General features: G+C 44.9%; 1 protein-coding gene across 5 annotated transcripts; it reads right to left on the bottom strand.

The window, feature by feature from the left end:
* Positions 1-1,737: 1,737 nt before the first annotated feature.
* On the bottom strand, positions 1,738-21,659 carry LOC130919503 (divergent protein kinase domain 1A-like). Of its 5 annotated transcripts, XM_057842282.1 has the most exons (6): positions 12,902-13,020; positions 12,746-12,837; positions 9,009-9,155; positions 8,822-8,929; positions 6,178-6,357; positions 1,739-3,516 (listed from the first exon to the last, which is right to left on the bottom strand). In XM_057842282.1, exons 2-6 carry the CDS (start codon positions 12,785-12,787, stop codon positions 2,713-2,715), a joined length of 1,281 nt encoding a protein of 426 aa, XP_057698265.1. In that variant the 5' UTR covers positions 12,788-12,837; positions 12,902-13,020; the 3' UTR covers positions 1,739-2,712. The 5 variants fall into 5 exon arrangements, with proteins under 5 accessions (XP_057698261.1, XP_057698265.1, XP_057698264.1 ...); XM_057842278.1 differs by having other exon boundaries at positions 1,738-3,516; positions 12,746-15,211; XM_057842281.1 differs by lacking the exons at positions 12,746-12,837; positions 12,902-13,020 and adding an exon at positions 21,491-21,659.

Consider the following 21,659-nt stretch of genomic DNA (forward strand, 5'->3'; position numbering starts at 1 on the left):
TTTCTGTGTCTTCTTCTTCTTCTACTTATTATTATTATTGTCGTTCGTATTATTATCGATGCCAATGACGACTATACACGTCCAATTCAATTACGGCCATGTACAACCCTGCCAATAACGCCCATATACAGCGATTGTCGATGGCATTGACGCCCATGAATGTCGATGCCATTGACGGCTATGTACGTCAATTCCATTGACATTGACCGCTGAAGTGGCTGGGGAGAGGGAAGTCTGGGCTTCCCTGCTAAAGCTGCTGCCCCCGCGACCCGACCCCGGAATAAGCGGAAGATAATGGATGGATGGATGGATGATATCAGCAGGAAGTGACCTAACATCAACAGGAAGTGAGCTAATAGCTACAGGAAATGACCCCCTAACACCCCAAAATTAAAAGGAAGTGATCTGATATTAACAGGAAGTGACCCCGAAATGCCTCCAAATCAACAGGAAGTGACCTTCATCAACAGGAAGTGGTCTGATATCGACAGAAAGTGACCCTAAAACGCCCCCCAAATCAACACGAAGTGACCTGCATCAACAGGAATTGATCTGATATCAACAGTAAGTGACCCGAAAACACCCCGAAATAAACAGGAAGTGAACTAATATCAACAGGAAGTCACCCTAAAAGGCCCACAAATCAACAGGAAGTGACCCCGAAATGCCTCCAAATCAACAGGAACTTACCTTCATCAACAGGAAGTAATCTGATATGGACCCGAAGTGACCTGCATTGACAGGAAGTGATCTATCTGATATGGGCAAAAAGTGACCTGCATTGACAGGAAGTGATCTGATAACAATGGGAAGTGACCCTAAAATGCCCCCAAATCAACAGGAAGTGACCTGATATCAATAGTAAATGATCTGACATCAGCAGTGACCCCAAAACGCCCCAAAATCAACAGGAAGTGACCTGATACCAACAGGAAGTGAACTAATATCAACAGGAAGTCATCCTAATAGGCCCACAAATCAACAGGATGTGACCCCAAAATGCCTCCAAATCAACAGGAACTTACCTTCATCAACAGGAAGTGATCTGATATGGACCCGAAGTGACCTGCATTGACAGGAAGTGATCTGATATGGACAGGAAGTGACCTGCATTGACAGGAAGTGATCTGATAACAATGGGAAGTGACCCTAAAATGCCCCCAAATCAACAGGAAGTGACCTGCATCAACAGGAAGTGACCTGATATCAATAGTAAATGATCTGACATCAACAGTGACCCCAAAATGCCCCAAAATCAACAGGAAGTGACCTGATACCAACAGGAAGTGAACTAATATCAACAGGAATTCACCCTAAAAGGCCCACAAATCAACAGGAAGTGACCCCGAAATGCCTCCAAATCAACAGGAACTTACCTTCATCAACAGGAAGTGATCTGATATGGACCCGAAGTGACCTGCATTGACAGGAAGTGATCTGATATCAATGGGAAGTGACCCTAAAATGCCCCCAAATCAACAGGAAGGGACCTGCATCAACAGGAAGTGAACAGTGACCCCAAAACGCCCCAAAATCAACAGGAAGTGACCCTAACGAGGTTACCTGCCAAAGCAAAGCTACTATCGCAATTTCACCAGAAATTGAATCTTCTAGTTCGATGAGTGTTTACACTTTACGGTTACGAAACGATTCGGTGTAGAGTTTTTATTGAACGCATTTCAACACAAGCACACACACACAGTGCATTCTGGGATATGTATTTCTATATCTGCTAATAGTTTAGCTAGTCTCGGTAGTGTTGTCTTGACGTACTAGTTTACAAACTGGCATTAATACGTCATATAGCTAGCTAGCTAGAGAGCTAGATAGCTAGATAATAGTTGAAACACACCAAACACACTCCTCTTTCATAATTAATTATTTATTTCCATTTTTGATATTCGTAATAATTTGTGTAAGATCATTATAAATCGCAAGACAACTTTAAATCTTCCAAAAAGTGGCATTAGCAAATATCTCAAATTCCCCAAATCACTCAAGACTCATGTAAATAAATAAATAAATAAATACTGAAAATGTTTGTTTGAAATACTAATTTGTAGTTTTGTACAGGTACAACACTAAAATTATTTCATCGTTATCGGCAAGAACTAAGAAATAACGTGCCGATGCTGTGCAATATGTACTTTTCCAGATCTAGTTTCAAATCGTTGGATGCCCTACCCAAGATGGCCGCTGTGAAGAAATTGAACAATCGTTTCCCTTCCCAATATAGTGACGATACACTCATTTTGAAAAAAAAAAAAAACGGCAGAAGCTTGAAAAAAAAAAAAAAGATTTTTAGTCACTTCCCGTTGATTTTAGGACATTTCTGCGTCACTTCCTGTGGATTTGGGCTTACTGAACAGGAAGTGAGACGGGAATGTCCCGAAATGAACAGGAAGTGACCTGCAAATGCCCCATAATCAAGAGAAAGTGACCGAAAATCAACAAAAAATGACTTCAAATGCCCCCAAATTTAAATATTTTCTGGGATTGGTGTTCATTGACGTCCAATCCATTTGAAGTGGAAGGTGTGGCAGCGAATGACAGCCATCTTGGGTGTGGCGACCAGCGGTTGGAAACTAGTTCTCAAATAAGCAAATATTGCAAAGCTTCGGAACGTTATTTCTTAGTGCTCCTGGATACCGATTAATTTAAGTGCTATATCGGTACCGATGCAACAGTACTAAGAACTCTGCGACTTTTTAACTAGGAGTCTTTGTTGTGCGAGATCTTCTTCCACAGAAGCGACTTGAGATTGTTGAGGACCAGCGAGTGTTGGATCTCCGCCCGTTCGGCCGATCCCTGCAACGTCGCACAGGTGTACAGCTGCTTCTCCAGTTCCTCGCGTATGTCCGAGGGCGCCCCCCGCAGGAGGTAGTCCTCAAGGACCCGGCAGGCCTTGGCCAGGTTGGGCTCGGCCAACTCAGGAGTGCAACGTCGCTTGGTGAGATCGCACGAGGTCAGGCAGTCCACCCCGTAGACGCAGTCCGCATCCTTCTCGCACCTCCGCCGCCGGATGGCCTTCCGGAAAGTAGCCTCTGGGACGATATGCTGAGCGTCTGCCACCCTCAAATCGTGGCGCCCGGTGTACCCGAAGCGGGCGGCGCTAAGGTCACACATGAAGAAGCTGCCAAAAGCACCGTGGAACAGGTCCTCCACCAGTTCCAGGAGCCCGATAGAAATCTTGGCTCGATGAGGCCAGGCGGGGGTGAACCAGTGGTCGACTGTACGCCGAATACCAGCCGGAAACCAAGTCGGCGCCCTGAAACCGTAGAGCGGTGCGTTCGTGACTCTCTCCGTCACGTAGAGATCCCCGCAGAAGCCGAGGATCTTGGGTGTGTGTCCGCGGTCCTGTAGTGCCAACGCCAGAAGGTAATCATCCAGCTGCAGAAGCGCCCAAGAAGACCTAGCCTCCGCCAAGGAAATGTGGCCATCCTTGTTGGCGTCGGCCGCCGTCAGGGCACGAACACTGAGCTCGCCAAGGTTGGTTTGCTCATCTCCCACTTTGGTCTGTGAGGAGGAACAGAGAACAAAATTTTTCAGTTACGAAGTCCTAACCCGAAAGTTTCAGGTCAAGTGTTAGCCCCGCCTCTTTAGTGATGAACTATGCTACTAGTATAATATTTAGTACTGTACTGGAGCATACACAATTCAGCAATGTGAAGTGCGGAACTCGAGTATTATGTAAATCACCTGTAAGTGTGGATATTCTGACATCCTATTCTATGCTACCTGATCGCTAATCCTGGCACCGAGAATCTCATTTAACTAAGAGTATCTAATTGCACCTAGTTGTGCGTGAACCCACTATGACCTGTGACCCTGCCTAATCGAGGGGCGCAAGCATGGCACACCCTTACCCTCGACTCTCCAGCAAAGGGGCTGCTGTGATCCCCTGAGGACCCAGGGTAGTCCCCAGGATCATCCGTGCCACCATCAACCAGCCCTCAGGGAAAGGGCGAGGGCATGCTCCATTGCCCGCCCACTCGGACCCCCAGCAACCGCCGCGGCACACTCGGCCCAGAGCGGGAAAGGATCCCTACCTGTAAGGGGTGACACCCCGCCGTCCTATCAGCATCCAGCTGGGACACCCGGGTGGAAAGGAGAGAGGAAGGTGGAAGCGCGAGAAAGCCAAGAGGCCACCGCTGTGCGGAGCAGGACCGGAGCCCCAACTCCCTGCCCCACAACGGACACCAAAGAATAGGACGTCCCTGCCTGGGAGTTCTCCCTTATAGAAAAGTGTCAAACCCAACTACAGCCCTATTATGTGGGTGCCAGACTGGCAGCCACAACCAAGCACCGTGATGGGGTTGTGTGGAGAGGGTAGTGCAGTACAGTGATACCTCGGCTCACGAACGCTTAAGCTCACGAACTTTTCGCCTCAAGAACATTAAATTCGCGAGCATATAGTCTCTGCTGGCGAACTAGTTTTCGGCGGACGAACCAAGCCACGCGGTCGGACAGCGCCACGAGAAGCTGACGCACGCTCACGGCGTCCCAGTTCGTCCCCTCCCTTTCGTTGAGTGCGGACGTGGTTTGTGTTTGATAGACATTTTGGACCATATTGAGTGTACTTTTGCTATTATGGGACCGAAAAAGAGTTACATACAGTCCTTATGGAAGGTGACTCGTGTTACCAATTCGCCCTCGACTGGTAATTGGGGGTGCTTTCAGCTTCCCACCGTCGTGAGAAGTGGACCGGCGAGTCACGTTGGCTCGTTGTCGTCGGTTGTCTTCGGTTCGCCCGATTTCCTCTCCAGAAAGGAGGCGGCGTGCATACAAACACCCAGAGGCGTCGGATGGCTTTTTGTGGGCACTTTTATTAACAACCAAAAGCATGTGGGGGGCACAGCAGTGGAGTCTACGCTAACTGCGCACTTTGCCGGTAACACTCTCCTTCCAAACAGTAACTCCCTCCCTCCTCCTCCCACTCCTCCCACTCCCATACCATCGCAAAGGTAAATAAAACAACTTTATTACACAGTACAGTTTATTTCTTTAATTATAATACAATAGCACACTTATTATACATAAAATAAGGTATATTTTTGTGTAGTTTTAAGGCTTATTTAGTAGAAAATTATGTTTTATGGGGACCTGGGAACGGATTATTCTCATTTTAATGGTTTCTTATGGGAAATAAATGTTCGGAAGACGAACTTTTCGCCTCACGCACACTTTCTGGGAACCAATTATGTTCGTGAGCTGAGGTATCACTGTATATGCAATAAAATAAGAGAGCCCGGCTGAAATCGGTGCAGCGTCTGCAGTGGTGTCGACTCTGCACTGGTCCGTTGTGGTGAAGAAGAGGCTGAGCCAAAATGCAATTTACCAGTCGATCTACATTACTACCCTCACCTATGGTCAGGAGCTGATCCCTAGACAAGACCCTGGATTCGCCTTGGATGTCAAGACCTGCATCAGTCGCCGTGGCAACCACGTCCCACCCACGAAGGATGACGCACGAACCTAACCGCCCAAACCTGCCACAGTGGGACGATCCCAAGACAACACCCAGCCACACCTTTCCCTGCCCACTCCACCGCAGCTTTCAAAAAGAACTGAACATTTAGATAACGACTGTCGCTGCTCAGGAACATTTCTATGTAGCCTTGTTTTGCCGACCCTGGATCCAGCATTGTCCCTCCGTCATCTGTTTTTGCCTTGTTTTTTGACCATTGTCGACGAATAAATTGTCAACCTGTTTTCGGTGAGCCTTCTTCAAACTTTTGGAACATGGAGTCAGTACAAAGGGTTAACACCGGAGTGAACGCACGGAGTTTTGGCCCCCATCGGTTGGCTTGCGGGAGCTGTGCCAACGGGATAGCATTTCGTTCGGCTGGCGCCGTTTCCGCGGCTTGGCGGGGTGGGCCGAATTCCTTCACTTCTTAGTCGCGGGTTCATCCGTTATCAGATGTTCCTTAAAAGAACTAATGGTGGGATTTGGTGGTCCAGATTTCTTGGCCATCCTCTGCTTGTCTCGCTCCGTCTGTGTCAATCTCGCTCAGTCAGCTGAATGACGCGCATGTAGAGCCCCTCTGTCAGCGTGACGTTTTTAATGTGTCAGCATCAGCATGTTATTTCATAGTACTCGCCTATACCGTTGACATCATTTTAGTTCCATTATTTTTACTAACAGCGATACCAGCATCGGTATTGGTGCAACACTACCTTTAAGTGGTCGAGGATCATCTCTCGGAACCTTTCCACGGAGGTCCCCTTGGAGGGCGTGTCGAAGAGGGCGGCAGCCTCCTTCTTGGCCTCCATCTGGCTCCCCACATCGTAGGCCGGAGTCTCATCCATCCGACACCTGATCACGCATTCCAGGTCGGCCCAAGTGCACGAGTACACCTGGAAACCACAACGGTCTAGTTAATATAACTCAATCATGTTAATGCAATTCCATGTACACAACAAATTTAATGAATACCTGTGCTATTAGTTGTAAATTAGTTGGATGCTTTTTCAGTTTTGCGGCCGTCTAATCTGGGCAACGGGCTGCATTGTTGGCATATAGGTCACACCCGCATTTTTTGGGTGAAAATTTCAGGACAAAAATTGCGAGCTAAATGCGAGGACATACGGTAAATAAAACAAAATAAAGCAATAGACGAGAGTAAAATGTTAGCGTATGTAGCTATTACTAAGTTGTATGCTTTTTCAGTTTTATGAGTGTCTTAATTGAGCGATGGGGTCAGCATTTTTTGCGTATAGAGGTCGCACCCGCATGTTTTGGGCGGTAATTTTAGTACAAAAACTGCGACCTATATGTGGGAAAATACAGCAAATACAAATAAATAAAGTTATACATGAGACTAAAAATTCTAGCGTGACTTCTCTGCATAGTTAGCGTACATAGCTAATGCTAAGTCATATGCTTTTTTTGAGTTTTACTGCGGTTTAAATTGGGCAACGGTCAGCATTTTTGGCGTTTAGGTCGCTCTCGCATTTTTTGGGCGAAAATTTCCGTACAACAACTGCAACCTATACATGAGAAAGTACAGTAAATAGAACAAAATAAATGGATACGAGAGATTAAAAATTCTAGCGTGACTTGTCTGTAAAGTTAGCCTACGTAGCTAATGCTATGTTCTACGCTTTTTCAGTTTTACGAGGGACTAAATTGGTCAATGGTCAGCATTTTTGGCATAAAGGTCGTACTCGCAATTTTTGGGCGGAAATTTTAGTACAAAAATTGCGACCTATACATGAAAAATTATGGTAAATTAAACAAAATAAATTGAAAAATGAGATTTAAAAATTATAGCGTGACTGGTCTGTGTAGTTAGTGTACATAGCTAATGCTAAATTGGATGCTTTTTCAGTTTTACGGCAGTCTAAATTTGGCAACCGTCAGCATTTTTAGCATATCGGTCTCTCCCGCATTTTTGGGCGTAAATTTCTGTACAAAAATTGCGATATATATGCAAAGGATGTACGGTAAATAAAATAAAGTGATAGATGAGATAACAAATTCTAGCGTAGGTAGCTAATGCTAAATTGTATGCTTTTTCTGTTTTACCACAGTCTAAATTGGGCAACCGTCAGCATTTTTAGCATATCGGTCGCACCCTCATTTTTTGGGCGAAGACTTCACAAAAAAAAAAAACATTGCGACCTATATGCGAGGATATACGGTAAGATATACGGTACGGCATATTTAGCTCATGCTAATCTAGTCGGTACAAAAACTGCGTCTTATACGCTAGCAACTACAGTAAATAAAACAAAATAAAATGACACATAAGATTAAAAATACGACTGTAACGTGTCTGTGTAACTAGCATACATAGCTAATGCTAAATTGTATGGTTTTTCAGTTTTACGACAGTCTAAATTGGGCAACGGTCAGAAAGGTACAAAAACTACAACCTATATGTGAGGATATACGGTCAGTAAAACAAAATGTTACACGAGATTCAAAATTCTGTATAGTTAGCATACATAGCTAATGTTATGTTGTATGCTTGAAGAAGAAGAAGCTACATGAGAAACAGCATTAATTAAAACATAATAAATTGATACATGAGATTAAAAATTCTAGCGTGACTTGTCTCCATAGTTAGCGTATGTAGCTAATGTTAACTTGTATGCTTTTTCAGTTTTACGGTGGTCTAATCTGGGCAACGGGCAGCATTTTTGGCGTAGAGGTCACCACAGTAAATACAACAAAATAAAGTGATACATGAGATTAAAAATTCTAGCTTGACTTTTCTGCATAGTTAGCGTACATAGCTAATGCTAACTTGTATGCATTTTTAGTTTTACGACGGTCTAAATTGGGCAACGGGCAGTATTTTGGCGTATAGGTCATGCGCATATTTGGGCGAAAATTTCGGTCAAAAAACTGCGACCTATATGTGAAAAACTACGGTAAATAAAACAAAATAAAGTCATACATGAGATTAAAAATTCTAGCGTAACTTGTCTGTGTAGTTAGCGTCCATAGCTAATGCTAAGTTGTATGCTTTTTTTAGTTTTATGAGGGTCTAGATTGGCCAACGGTCAGCATTTTTGGCGTATACTGTAGGTCGCACTCGCATTTCTGGGGCGAAAATTTCAGTACAAAAACTGCGACCTATACAGGAAAATTTATGGTAAATTAAACAAAATAAAGTGATAGGCCTACATGACATTAAAAATTGTCGCGTAACTTATCTGTGTAGTTAGCGTCAATAGCTAATGCTAAGTTGTATGCGTTTTTAGTTTTACAACAGCTTAAACTGGGCAATGGTCAGCATTTTTGGCGTATAGGTCGCAACCACATTTTTGGGTTAGGGTCTTCGCTTAACAACGTAAGAGAACACATGTGTACCTGCTTGCTAGCTTGCGTGCCGAGACACTTGTTGAGCTCCAAAGTGTTTTTGTCACACAAGCTGCTGCAGGCTGATCCATCCACCAAGGCTATTCGGTATTTTTCGCACTGACAACAACAAAAACAACAAAGACGCTAGCTAAAGAAGCCTGCGCAAAACCTAGCTAATGCGTTCGCGACAGTTCACCATGGCCGCCGTGCAACGGTGTCCCCGGCAAAGCTCGGAGTAGGACGAGTACTCCACGTAGACCACCCAGCTGCCTACCAGAACCGCCAGCCAGCACAGGAACAGACACTTGATGTGCGCCAATGACAAGCGCGCCTGTGGGGGGCGCTGCAGAGGAATAGAACACAGATGAACAGAGAGAGACATCTTAGTACGAGGGGGTTTTCAAGGTTGCTAGGCGTTCAATTGTCATGTATGAGACGGAGGAACCAGTTGCGTTTCGCAGACACAGGATTTTATTGATATTGACAGGCAAAGGAAACAATCAGGTCAAGCGGTAATGGCTAGTTGGCATGCAAACATATGCTGAATGGCTGACGACCTGACACTGAATGCTATTTGTTTGTGCCTTATATGCTGTTCTCAGTTGTTCTTTGTGACAAAATAAAGACTACAAAAACCGTGTTATGAAAGGTTTGAGATGCATGAGTGTGATGCAATATGCTAGAAAATTGATAAATGAGATACATGACAGAATCCCCCTCTCAAGGGACGGCTCCAGAAGTCCCAAGGATTGAGCCCACCAAGGGCTGCTAATCCACCCGTCAGTGTCCATGGCCTCATCCACTGAGGGCATTGGCTCAATCTCCTCCTCACCAGTGAGGAATCAACTACCGATGGCACAGGATCGGGTTCAGAGTCAAGACTCTGATGCAGACATGGGCTGAGAGCAAGCCGCTCGAAGTCGACCCCGCCGGACGGACGGTTGAAGTCAGATATGAGGGTCCGATCTACAATCCGCCCAGATGGAACCCACATCCTCTCCTCAGGACCATATGCCGATCTGGCGTGGAATTCACATTTCTCTGCTTTGACAAACGGAGTTTTCCAGGAGACGGCGCAGAACCTACTGGAAGTGATTAATATGGTCAGACATGGTTTTGGAAAATATCATTATGTCATCTAAATACACAAACACAAAGATCTTGAGCATGTCTCGCAGGATATTTACCAGAGCCTGAAATACTGCATGGGCGTTGGTTAGGCCAGTACTTCTCAAATAGTGGGGCGCGAGTGCGCGCAGTATTTTTGAACTAAGCAAGAGCACACACAAAAAAGACATATGAAGAGCTGTGCGCTGTTTTCGAAAGCCGTTTTCCGGCCTTTTTTTTCGGCACAACACCGGACTCACGCAGCGACCCACTGTCTTCTCCGGTTCTCACGTGTCCGCCCTAGAAGTGCCATTTTCGGCTTGGGATCGTCACGACGACCGCCCTCACCTATGGTTCTCCCTCGGCCGCTGAGAATGCGCTTTTTTCAGGCCATTTGCCTTTTGGCTTTGACTTTTAATACAGTGGGAGATGACGAAAGACCACTGTTTACTGTGTCTAAAAATGATTATAGCGGACAGCCAGAAGCCAAATCAAATAAGACGCCACTTAAAGACATTAGACCCCAAACTCATTGATAAGCCGCTTGATTTTCATTGAAAACATGCCTATTATTGCCAACAATCGTCCCGCTTTGTCAGTGTTATATCAGTAAACCAGTCAGCACTGTTAGCATGCGCAGTGCAAAATAACCCCACACCATTGCAAAGGAGGTGATACTGTGAGCAGCGAAAATAAAAACTGTCCTTCTGTCCAAAGACATTTTTTTTCCTTTTATTCAGTTTTGTTTTTTCGGTCAAATTTTTTGGCATATTGTCGTCATGAGTTAATGTTTCTAATCAAATAGATTTTTTTTTTTTAATGACTGTTTTTATTACTTTTTCAGTATCAAATGGTCAAAAATGTACCTTGATTGTATTTTTACAGTTTGGATGTGACTTTCTTTTAAATTCAGGCAAATTGTTGCGCGTTAAGTCTTTTCTGTTACAAACAAAACAATGTTAAGAAAGTTATACTTTATTATAAGTTGATATGTTACTTTTTTTCTTTAATAGAAGAAAAGGACACAATGTTAGGCTGAGGTGTACTTATAATTGTAATTTTATAGACAAATGATACTATTTACAGCGGCGGCAGAGAGTTTGGGGGGGGGCGCGAAACATTTACGTCTTCCTTGGGGGGGGTGTAACAGAAAATAATTTTAGAAGCACTGGGTTAGGCCAAAGGGCATGACTAGGTACTCATAGTGTCCGGAGGGTGTGTTGAATGCCGTCTTCCACTCATTGCCTTCTTTCATTCGAACCAGGTGATAAGCGTTCCTCAGATCCAGTTTAGTGAACACAGTGGCACCTTGGAGAAGTTCAAAAGCAGATGACATGAGTGGCAGGGGGTAGCGGTTCTTGATGGTTATGTCATTTAGTCCACGGTAATCTATGCATGGGCGGAGAGAGCCATCCTTCTTCGGTACAAAAAAAGAATCCAGCTCCAGCAGGCGATGACGATGGACGGATTAACCCAGCAGCTAGTGATTCATTAATGTACTTCTCCATGGCGCTTCTTTCTGGTGCAGATAACAGACGGCCCTTTGGTGGCACCGTACCGGGGAGGAGGTCTATGGCGCAGTCATATGGTTGGTGAGGGGGCAGCATAGTGGCCTTGGTCTTGTTAAAGAGCTCACGGAGTCCATGATAGCAGGCAGGTACGTTGGAGATAGCTGGAACAGGATTGACAGGTTCAGGGTTGGTGGGTATGACTGCCTCCTGCAGGCAGGCCTGGTGGCATCTCATGCCCCAATCTCGTACCACGCAAGTCTCCCAATCCATGCTAGGGTTGTGCTGGCGCAGCCATGGATAACCAAGGATGAGAGATTGACCTGGTGAGCGAAGCAGATGGAACTGGATGGACTCGTGGTGGTTTCCGGACAGAAGCATGGTCACCGGGGCTGAGATGTGGGTCAATGTGCCGAGTAGATGTCCATCCAGAGCTTGTGCAGGAACAGATGGGGAAAGTTGGTGACGCCGAATGCCGAGCTGCTGGGCCAGATCCACATCCATGATGTTGGCCTCTGCTCCAGAGTCGATGAGAGCGGTCAAAGTATGGGTGGTGTCAGTCAGCAGGAGGCGAATTTGGAGCAAGGGTTTACGAATGGGGGGGGAGACTCAAGACACGTTAAGCTCACCCGAATCTCCCCGATGTCTGGTGAGCTCTGGCTTTTGCTGGACAGGTAGCGATTCGATGACCTTCACCCCCGCAGAACAGGCACAGGTTAGAGGGGAAATGTCACTGGCGCTCTTCAGGAGATAGGGCAGCACGGCCAATCTCCATTGGCTCAGGCTGGTTTAAATGAGTGGGAGTAACAACTGGAACAGGCTGAGAGGCAGAAGGCGCGCTCCGACGTCCCCTCTCTTGCCGTCTGGTCTGAATCCGACGGTCAATGCAGGCTACAAGGGCAATGGCTTCATCAAGGGTGCTGGGTAGATCATAGGAGACAAGCTCATCTTTGATGTATCCCGCCAGGCTGTGATAGAATGCGTCGATCACGGCTTCCGTGTTCCAGTCACTGCGCCTCACCAAAGTTCGGAAATCAATCGAATACTCCGACACTGACTGACTGCCTTGACGGATGGTCATAAGGGCGGGGGATGTCTCGCAGCCAGAAAAGCCCGGGTCGAACACTTTGATCATTTCATTGGCAAAGGCATTGAAGTCGGTACAGAGTGGTGTTTGCCTCTCAAATTCCGCTCTTCCCCAAAGTCGAGCCCGACCAGTCAAGTGGGTGATGTTGTACCCAACTTTGGCCCCTTCGGTTGAAAAGGTCCAGGGTTGTAGGGAAAATTGGACTTTGCAACTTGTCAGAAAGGCTCGTACCTGGGTTGGGTCTCTGTTAAAGCATTCGGGGTTTCCAATCATGGACTCGGGAGCATCAATAGCCAAAGCTGGGTTCACCGGAACCGGGGCTTCTGGAACCAGAGCATTGGGTTGTGGTGACGATGGAGTTGCCAGTTTGGTGAGAGTTTGGATCACCTGTGTCAGTTGTTCTTGCTGTTGCTGGAGTTGTTGCTGGTGTTTGTTGCCGACCTGGATTAACGATGCGATGTCACCAGACATCCGGGAGACCTCCTCTTCCGTTTGGTGAAGACGGTCCAGGGCAGAGGGTTGATACGCTGGTTCCATTTTGGTCAGGTCGTACTGTCATGTACGAGACGGAGGAACCAGTAGCGTATCACAGACACAGGATTTTATTGATGTTGACAGGCAAAGGAAACAATCAGGTCAAGCGGTAATTGCTAGTTGGCATGCAAACATATGCTGAATTGCTGACGACCTGACACTGAATGCTATTTGTTTGTTCCTTATATGCTGTTCTCAGTTGTTCTTTGTGACATAATAAAGAGTACACAGACCATGTTTTGAAAGCTTTGAGATGCATGAGTGTGATGCAATATGCTAAAAAATTGATGGATGAGATACGTGAACATTGATGGCTGAGATACAGTTGCCTGGCACGGCCAGACTGTTCTCCCTGTGTTTTTCAAACACGGAGAGAATAGTCTGGGACCCAGCCCATTAACGGCCTCTCGAACAAGTACAAAATCAATCGACAAATCAGATTCGTTTATTTGCGTGACGTGTTCTTAACAAGCAACGTTACTCTTCCGCGTCGGAAGTCGTCTCCACAACAACACAGATGGCGAACAGGAGAGCCGAGAATATGTTCCAATCCACGGTAAAATCAGTTTTAAGTGACCAAAATCCCATCGACACAAGTCATTGACAACAGTCTGTCTCGCGCTAGCCATGTTGAATAAACTCCGCTCTCCTCGTATGTTTTGTCCCTCGTCCCGCCCGTCGCTGATTGGTCCACTCCGCTGTCTGTTTGCTGTGGCTTGCTCCGCCCTGGAAATTTTATGCGCTTAATGGTGGCCAGACTCAATAGCTGGAACAGCGGTGAGTCTGGACTACCAGGCTAGAGATAAAGTGGGGCGAATAAGTATTTAGTCAACCACTAATTGTGCAAGTTCTCCCACTTGAAAATATTAGAAAGGCCTGTAATTGGCAACATGGGTAAACCTCAACCATGAGAGACAGAATGTGAAAAAAAAACAGAAATCTTGTTTGATTTTTAAGAATTTATTTGGAAATCATGGTGGAAAAAAGTATTTGGTCAATACCAAAAGTTCATCTCAATAATTTGTTATGTACCCTTTGTTGGCAATAATGGAGACCAAACGTTTTCTGTAACTCTTCACAAACTTCACACACTGTTGCTGGTAATTTGACCCATTCCTCCATGCAGACCTCCTCTAGAGCAGTGATGTTTTGGGGCTGTCATTGGGCAACACGGACTTTCAACTACCTCCACGGATTCTCTATGGGGTTGAGATCTGGAGACTGGCTAGGCCACTCCAGGACCTTGAAATGCTTCTTAAGAAGCCACTCTATTGTTGCCCTGGCTGTGTGTTTGGGATCATTGTCATGCTGAAAGACCCAGCCACGTCTCATCTACAATGCCCTTGCTGATGGAAGGAGATTTTCACTCAAAATCTCTCGATACATTCTTTCCTTTACACAGATCAGTCGTCCTGGTCCCTTTGCAGAAAAGCAGCCCCAAAGCAGGATGTTTCCACCCCCATGCCTCACAGTGGGTATGGTGTTCTTCGGATTCAATTCAGTATTCTTTCTCCTCCAAACACGAGAACCTGTGTTTCAACCAAAAAGTTCTATTTTGGTTTCATCTGACCATAACGCATTCTCCCAGTCCTCTTCTAGATCATCCAAATGCTCCCTCGCGAACCGCAGACGGGCCTGGACGTGTTCTGGCTTCAGCAGGGGGACATGTCTGGTAGTGCAGGATTTGAGTCCCTGGCGGCGCATTCTGTTACTGATAGTAGCCTTTGTTACTGTGGTCCCAGCTCAGGTAGGTCATTCACTATGTCCCCCGTGTGGTTCTGGGATTTTTGCTCACCGTTCTTGTCATCATTTGAATTCCACGGGGTGAGATCTTGAATGGAGCCCCAGATCGAGGGAGATTATCAGCAGTGTTCCCTCTAAGCTGCGCGCGTGCGCAATCGCGCACTGCTGGCATCTACTCTGCGCACAAGAAATTCTATGCTGCGCACAAAAAAAAAAATCAACAGAAACGTATTAATTACGTTGTAACTCGGTGAGTGACAGGTGTACAGCAAATGATACGATAAAGTTCACTTCCGCTACGCAGCCAATCATATCATTTACATTGCTTGTGTATTGCCCAGCCTACACGCGCGGTGTAGGTTAGCAAGCTGACAAGAGTGCGTGAGTGCGGCGGAGTTGAGAGACGCAAAGGCCAACCCCTTATCATGGCGAAACGAACGGGCAGCGACACATCCACTCACCAAGCCAAAGTAAAAAAGAAATGCGGTTCATATAAGATGGAGTGGCTGTCGGAGCATGTGCATATACTGTAGACGAACTAGCGATGAAACTGGGTGATATTTCCCGCAAAGCCAAAGTACCAAGTGAGTTTTCAGAGGGAAAAATGTGGACTAAATGGAAGTTGGACTACCTCAAGCGTCATATTCAGCAGAAAAGTCATTTGAAAGCTGTTGAAAATTACGAAGACTCAAGATGGGACAGGGGATTGGTACATTATTGCGGGAGAGTGCAAAAGACCGACAGAAGAGAAACAAGCTGTCCCACAAAACAAAATCTGACCCAGAGCAAGTTGAAGTTCTCATTGACGATATTTTACTCGCTGACATATCAGTACAACAAATGCTAATCCTATATATTAAGATGTGAAAAATAAGGTACAATTTAAGTCAGATTGGTGTGTATTCTAGTGACGTATAAAGATATTTTAATTATGGGTATTAATCATTAAATGCTTTTTCTATTAGATAATTTACGGGCAGTAGAAATGCTAATAGGCGTGAAAAGGCGTGATACTGGTGTGTGGCCGCCATGTACCGTATTTTTCGGACTATAAATCGCAGGATTTTTTTCATAGTTTGGCAAAGGGTGCATCTTATACTCTGGAGCGACTTATATGTGAACTTATTCACACATTATTATATCATTGTTGCTAGTTAGCATGTTCTTTATGCTATAGTTATCTGAATAATTCTAAATAGCTATGTTACATTAACATACCAGGCATGTTCTCAGTTCGTTGTTTATGAGTCATGTAATGTTAGCATACCGTACATTTATTGAGCCTGTTGTTCTCTATTGTATTTTATTCTAAATTGCCTTTCAAAATGACATGTCTGTTCTTGGTGGTGGATTCTACCAAATAAATTTCCCCCAAAAATGTGACTTATACGCCGGTGCGACAATATGTTTTTACCTTTTCATTACGCATTTTTTGGCTGGTGCAACTTATTCTCCGGTGCGACTTATAGTCCAAAAAATACGGTACACATCTGATGTTGCTCACTGTGGGCCGCAGTGTGCTCAGGAAGCTTGTGTGTTTGCTCAGACACATAAAAAATTAGAGGGAACATTGATTATCAGTGGTCTTGTATGTCTAATAATTGTTCCCACAGTTGATTTCTTTACACCAAGCGTTTTTGTTCATGTTTATGGTTTTACTTGTTTATTTAGTACCTGTGGACAGCATTGAGAGTCCAACTGAATGTAAAAGAGGGCTTATTAACCGCCACAACAGCTTTGGGAGCAAAATATTATAAAGGTACAAAATTTGGCAGAACAACGGTGGTGGCTCTGTTGTACTATTAGCGTCTTTAGTGGGGTAAATTGAAACTCCGCTCACCATTTTGGCATCGCTGTCTGGCTTTTCATGGTCCACATGTTCAATCCTTGGTTCTTGCTCAGTAGTTGTTGTCTCTTTTGAAAGCTTAGGTTTGAAAAAATGACGTATATCCATCTTGCCGCTTCGTTCCTGAGGTGGTTCTGGCTAAGCAAAGCAAATGACCGTCTAAGGCAGGGGTCCCCATCTGCCGGGCCGCGGACCGATACCGGTCCGTGGCGCATTTGCGACCGGGTCGCAAAGAAAAAAATAATTTAATAAGGACCGCATTCTGGCCGAATTAACCCTGTGCCCCTGCTTAACACACCAATATATCTGTCTACTCCAGATATAATACTACGGGATAGATTACAATGGTGTCATAGAAGTCCATTGATTGGACTGCTAACAGTACATCTTGTTTGTGTATAGAATATATCTATGTGCGCTTGTCCTCGATAATAGCCAATTACTAGGCCGCGACGCAGCACATTTGTTCCCGGAAATAATTAGCCCCCACACGAGTGAAGATAACAGGAAAACAGACGTCTTTGGAAATATTTTTACGGCGAAAAGGATATTTTTACGGCGAAAAGGGCACCTGACGAGCCTACAACCTCGAAGACCCACGAACCCAGGAGTGGACTCGTGACCCGTTTGTGAATAAACAGAGAGATCGCAAATGACGGCGACCTTATTAAATGTACATTTGAGACAACAACTCTACCGAGGTTCTGGATTAAAGTCATTCTGGAATATCCTGACATCGCGACAAGAGCGTTGAAAACCTTGCTACAATTTCCAACATCGTATCTTTGTGAAGCGGGCGTCTTAATTAATGTTTAACGACAATGCGAAGTCCTTAATGGTGAGCGCGGTGTGCAGCTGTTGTGTGAAGCTTACATGGCAAGATGAATCTGAGGAGAACTTTTCTACAAGTCCTTCCATGATCAAACGTAAGTTAATATTCCTTTCTTTCAAGAAAGTTTGTAGTGTTTACTTTGGAATCGCTGCATTTGCGCATTTTGCGGCTATGTTTAACGTTACGCGCATGCGCAGAACCGCATTGCTGCAATTTTTGATGGGTTGCAAAATTTGTCAGAACACCGGTCCGTGAAAAAAAAGACCCAAATAGCACCGGTCCGTGGTGCAAAAAAGGTTGGGGACCCCTGGTCTAAGGTGCAAGTTATGTTGCTTTGTATTTGTGGGTTTCTTGAATAAGACAACTTACTGAAAGAGTTGACGTTTTTTACTGACAGATCTTTAGTTAGAGAACAGAAGAGAGGCATCATCAACATTAACTGTTCACTGGCGGGCTTTTTATCAGGTGTCTCGAGCTCGCTGCGTATCTCTGACTTCCGTGTTCTGTGACGAGCAGACATTACTAATCGTACATGCAGATACGATTTGTTCATTGCATTACAATAGTCACATGATCTGTTCGAAAAATAATTTTCACCCATCATAATTTTTTTTTTTGTTCCTTTAATTATTTTTTGTTGTGGACAATATTTTCCAGAAAATTGTTAATTTTAAAATCATCTATAGAAAAGTCAAATACATGCAATGACACTTTTGGGCCACCAGGAGGGGCCTGACCCCACCCATTAAACCCTGCTTATGCCTTACTTGAAACCACAACCCCAAAGCCACAAACGCTACATTAACCTCTTGTTTTTCCTCGCTTGGCCACAAGGCCGCCTGAGCTTCCCAATCAATTCTTGTGGCCTTTTGTGCACACTCAGCCGCTTTCATGCGAACACCACAAATGCAATCGAAAATGGAGCATGACTTCTGATCATGACTGCTATTAATTAGAGGACGATACTACCTTAATGTACCCTGAGTGTATATAACGAACACATTCGTTCTAATCGATCCTTTTTTCTTTTAACAGTGTATTGATTTTTTAAATATATTCCTTTACAGTAAATGAATCATCTATTGACAGCGTGAACAGGGGTTCCTAATGAAGCGTCCATTTGAAATAGAGGCACGTTGGACTTCAATGTTCGATGTTCATACATTATGAATGAGGATAAAGCTCAAATGCTTAATGGGCTTCCCACGGAAACATAGAGGCGGAAAAAAGGGAGGGGCCTATCTAGAAGTGATGTCGTTTATAATATTCCTTTTTTTTTTCCAATGGCGTTTCTTCCCAGCCAAAACCATTTGACCCCTGACACCGTTCATACACCAAAATGACCGGAACTCTAATGCGATGCAGGCTCTCTTTTGTTTGCCCCCCAAAAATGACCGCTGAAAAACAAGGATGTTTGTCCATAAGTGGAGTTCAAGGGGGGGGCAGGCCCCCCTTGGTGGCCGAAAAGTGTCATTGCATGTATATATAAAGGTTGTAAAGCTTGAAAGCAAACAACAAAAATGAATGAAATGAACAAAAAAAGATATTTTTATGATGGGTCAAAATTATTTTTCCAACAGATCATGTGACAAGCACCTTAGACGGTCATTTGCTTTGCATATTATTTACAAAAAAAAAAAACAAAAAAATCAGGAGAGGGCAATTTTATTTTTCAAATTATTTTTTTCTTTGTTTAAAAATAATTTTGGGGGGATCCAAAAGCAACAGGAAGTGACCCTGAAATGCCTCAAAAGCAACAGGAAGTGACCGAATTTGTACAGGAAGTGACCCTGAAATGCCAGCAAATCAACTGGAAGTGACCCAATATAAACAGGAAGTGAACCCAAAATGCCCCAAAATCAATAGGAAGTGACCCAATATGAACAGGAAGTGAACCCAAAACGGCCCAAAATCAACAGGAAGTAACCCTGAACGCTCCTTAAACCAACAGGAAGCGACCCAATATGAACAGGAAGTGAACCCAAAATGGCCCAAAAGCAACAGGAAGTGACCCTGAAAAGCCTCAGAAGCAACAGGAAGTGACTGAATTTGTACAGGAAGTAACCATGAAATGCCATCAAATCAATTGGAAGTGACCCAATATAAACAGGAAGTGAACCCAAAATCAACAGGAAGTAACCCTGAACTCTCCACATACCAACAGGAAGCGACCCAATATGAACAGGAAGTGAACCCAAAATGGCCCAAAAGCAACAGGAAGTGACCCTGAAAAGCCTCAGAAGCAACAGGAAGTGACTGAATTTGTACAGGAAGTAACCATGAAATGCCATCAAATCAACTGGAAGTTACCCAATATAAACAGGAAGTGAACCCAAAAGGCTCCAAAATCAATAGAAAGTGACCCTGAACTCTCCTCATACCAACAGGAAGCGACCCAATATGAACAGGAAGTGAACCCAAAATGCTCTAAAATCAACAGGAAGTGAGCCGATATCTACACGAAATCCGAGATGCTTCAAAATCAACAGGAAGTGACCTTGAATTGCCGCAAAAGCAACAGGAAGTGACCCTGAAATGCCTCAAAAAGCAACAGGAAGTGACCGAATTTGTCCAGGAAGTGATCCTGGAATGCCATCAAATCAACTGGAAGTGATCCAATATGACCCCAAAATGCCTCTATGTCAACAGGAAGTGACCTAATGTGAACAGGACATGAACCCAAAATTGGCCAAAATCAACAGGAACAGGAAATGAACCCTAAAATCAACAGGAAGTGAGCCGATATCTACAGGAAGTCCGAGATGCTTCAAAATCAACAGGAAGTGACCCTGAATTGCCCCAAAAGCAACAGGAAGTGACTGAATTTGTTCGGGAAGTGGCCCTGGAATGCCATCAAATCAACTGGAAGTGACCCAATATGAGCCCAAAATGCCTCTATATCAACAGGAAGTGGCCTGATGTGAACAGGAAGTGAACCCAAAATTGGCCAAAATCAATAGGAAGTGACCTGCTATCTTCAGGAAGTCCGAGAAGCTTCAAAATCAACAGGAAGTGACCCTGAAATTCCCCCCAAATCAACAGGAAGTGACCCCAAAATCCCCCCATATCAACAGAAAGTAACCCAATATGAGCAGGAAGTGAACCCAAAATTGCCCAAAATCAACAGGAAGTAACCCTGAACTCTCATATCAACAGGAAGCGACCCAATATGAACAGGAAGCGAACCCAAAATGCCCTAAAATCAACAGGAAGTGAGCCGATATCTACAAGAAGTCCGAGACGCTTCAGACTCAACAGGAAGTGACCCTGAATTTCCCCACAAGCAACAGGAAGTTACCAAATTTTTACAGGAAGTGACCCTGAAATGCCATCGAATCACCAGGAAGTGACCCAATATAAGCAGGAAGTGAACCCAAAATTGGCCAAAATCAACAGGAAGTGACCCTGAACTGTCCTCATATCAACAGGAGGTGTCCCAATATGAACAGGAAGTGAACCCAAAATTGCCCAAAATCAACAGGAAGTAACCCAATGTGAACAGGAAGTGAACCCTAAAATCAACAGGAAGTAAGCCGATATCTACAGGAAGTCCGAGATGCTTCAAACTCAACAGAAAGTGACCCTGAATTTCCCCACAAGCAACAGGAAGTGACCAAATTTGTACAGGAAGTGACCCTGAAATGCCATCGAATCACCTGGAAGTGACCCAGTATAAACAGGAAGTGAACCCAAAATGCCCCAAAATCAATAGGAAGTGACCTGATATATCAAGAATTGGCAGAACATTCATACGCTGCCAACCCTTTTACTTCAAATGGATTGGACATCCAGAGCCGTCGATGGCAGCTGTTGACTTAACACCTGGAAGTTTACGAGTCAGACTCCACTTTTTGCCGAGTCAGTAAACGTCTCACCGAGCGACGAACAGGATGGATCTATGCTCCATCATGAAAGTGGTTGCCATAGCAACGGAGAAGAGGAGACCCCCACCCTCCAACCCCACGAGACGTACGTGCGCGCACACGTACGCGCAAACATATCCCCCCCCGACTTTACTAACCTGCGTTTGCGGAGGCTTCCGGAAGAAGAAGAAGACGAAGAAGAAGAAGAGGCTCCTCCACGGCAGCCGAGCTCTCGCCATGGCCGAGCGGCAAACTGGCAGAGAGCTGGCATCCAGCTGGCGCCGAGCCCATCGGACCCCGGAGGAGGAGGTGGGTGGTGTACGGATA

The sequence above is a fragment of the Corythoichthys intestinalis genome, chromosome 7, assembly GCF_030265065.1.
Source record: "Corythoichthys intestinalis isolate RoL2023-P3 chromosome 7, ASM3026506v1, whole genome shotgun sequence".
In the NCBI taxonomy this organism is placed as follows: Eukaryota; Metazoa; Chordata; class Actinopteri; order Syngnathiformes; family Syngnathidae; genus Corythoichthys; species Corythoichthys intestinalis.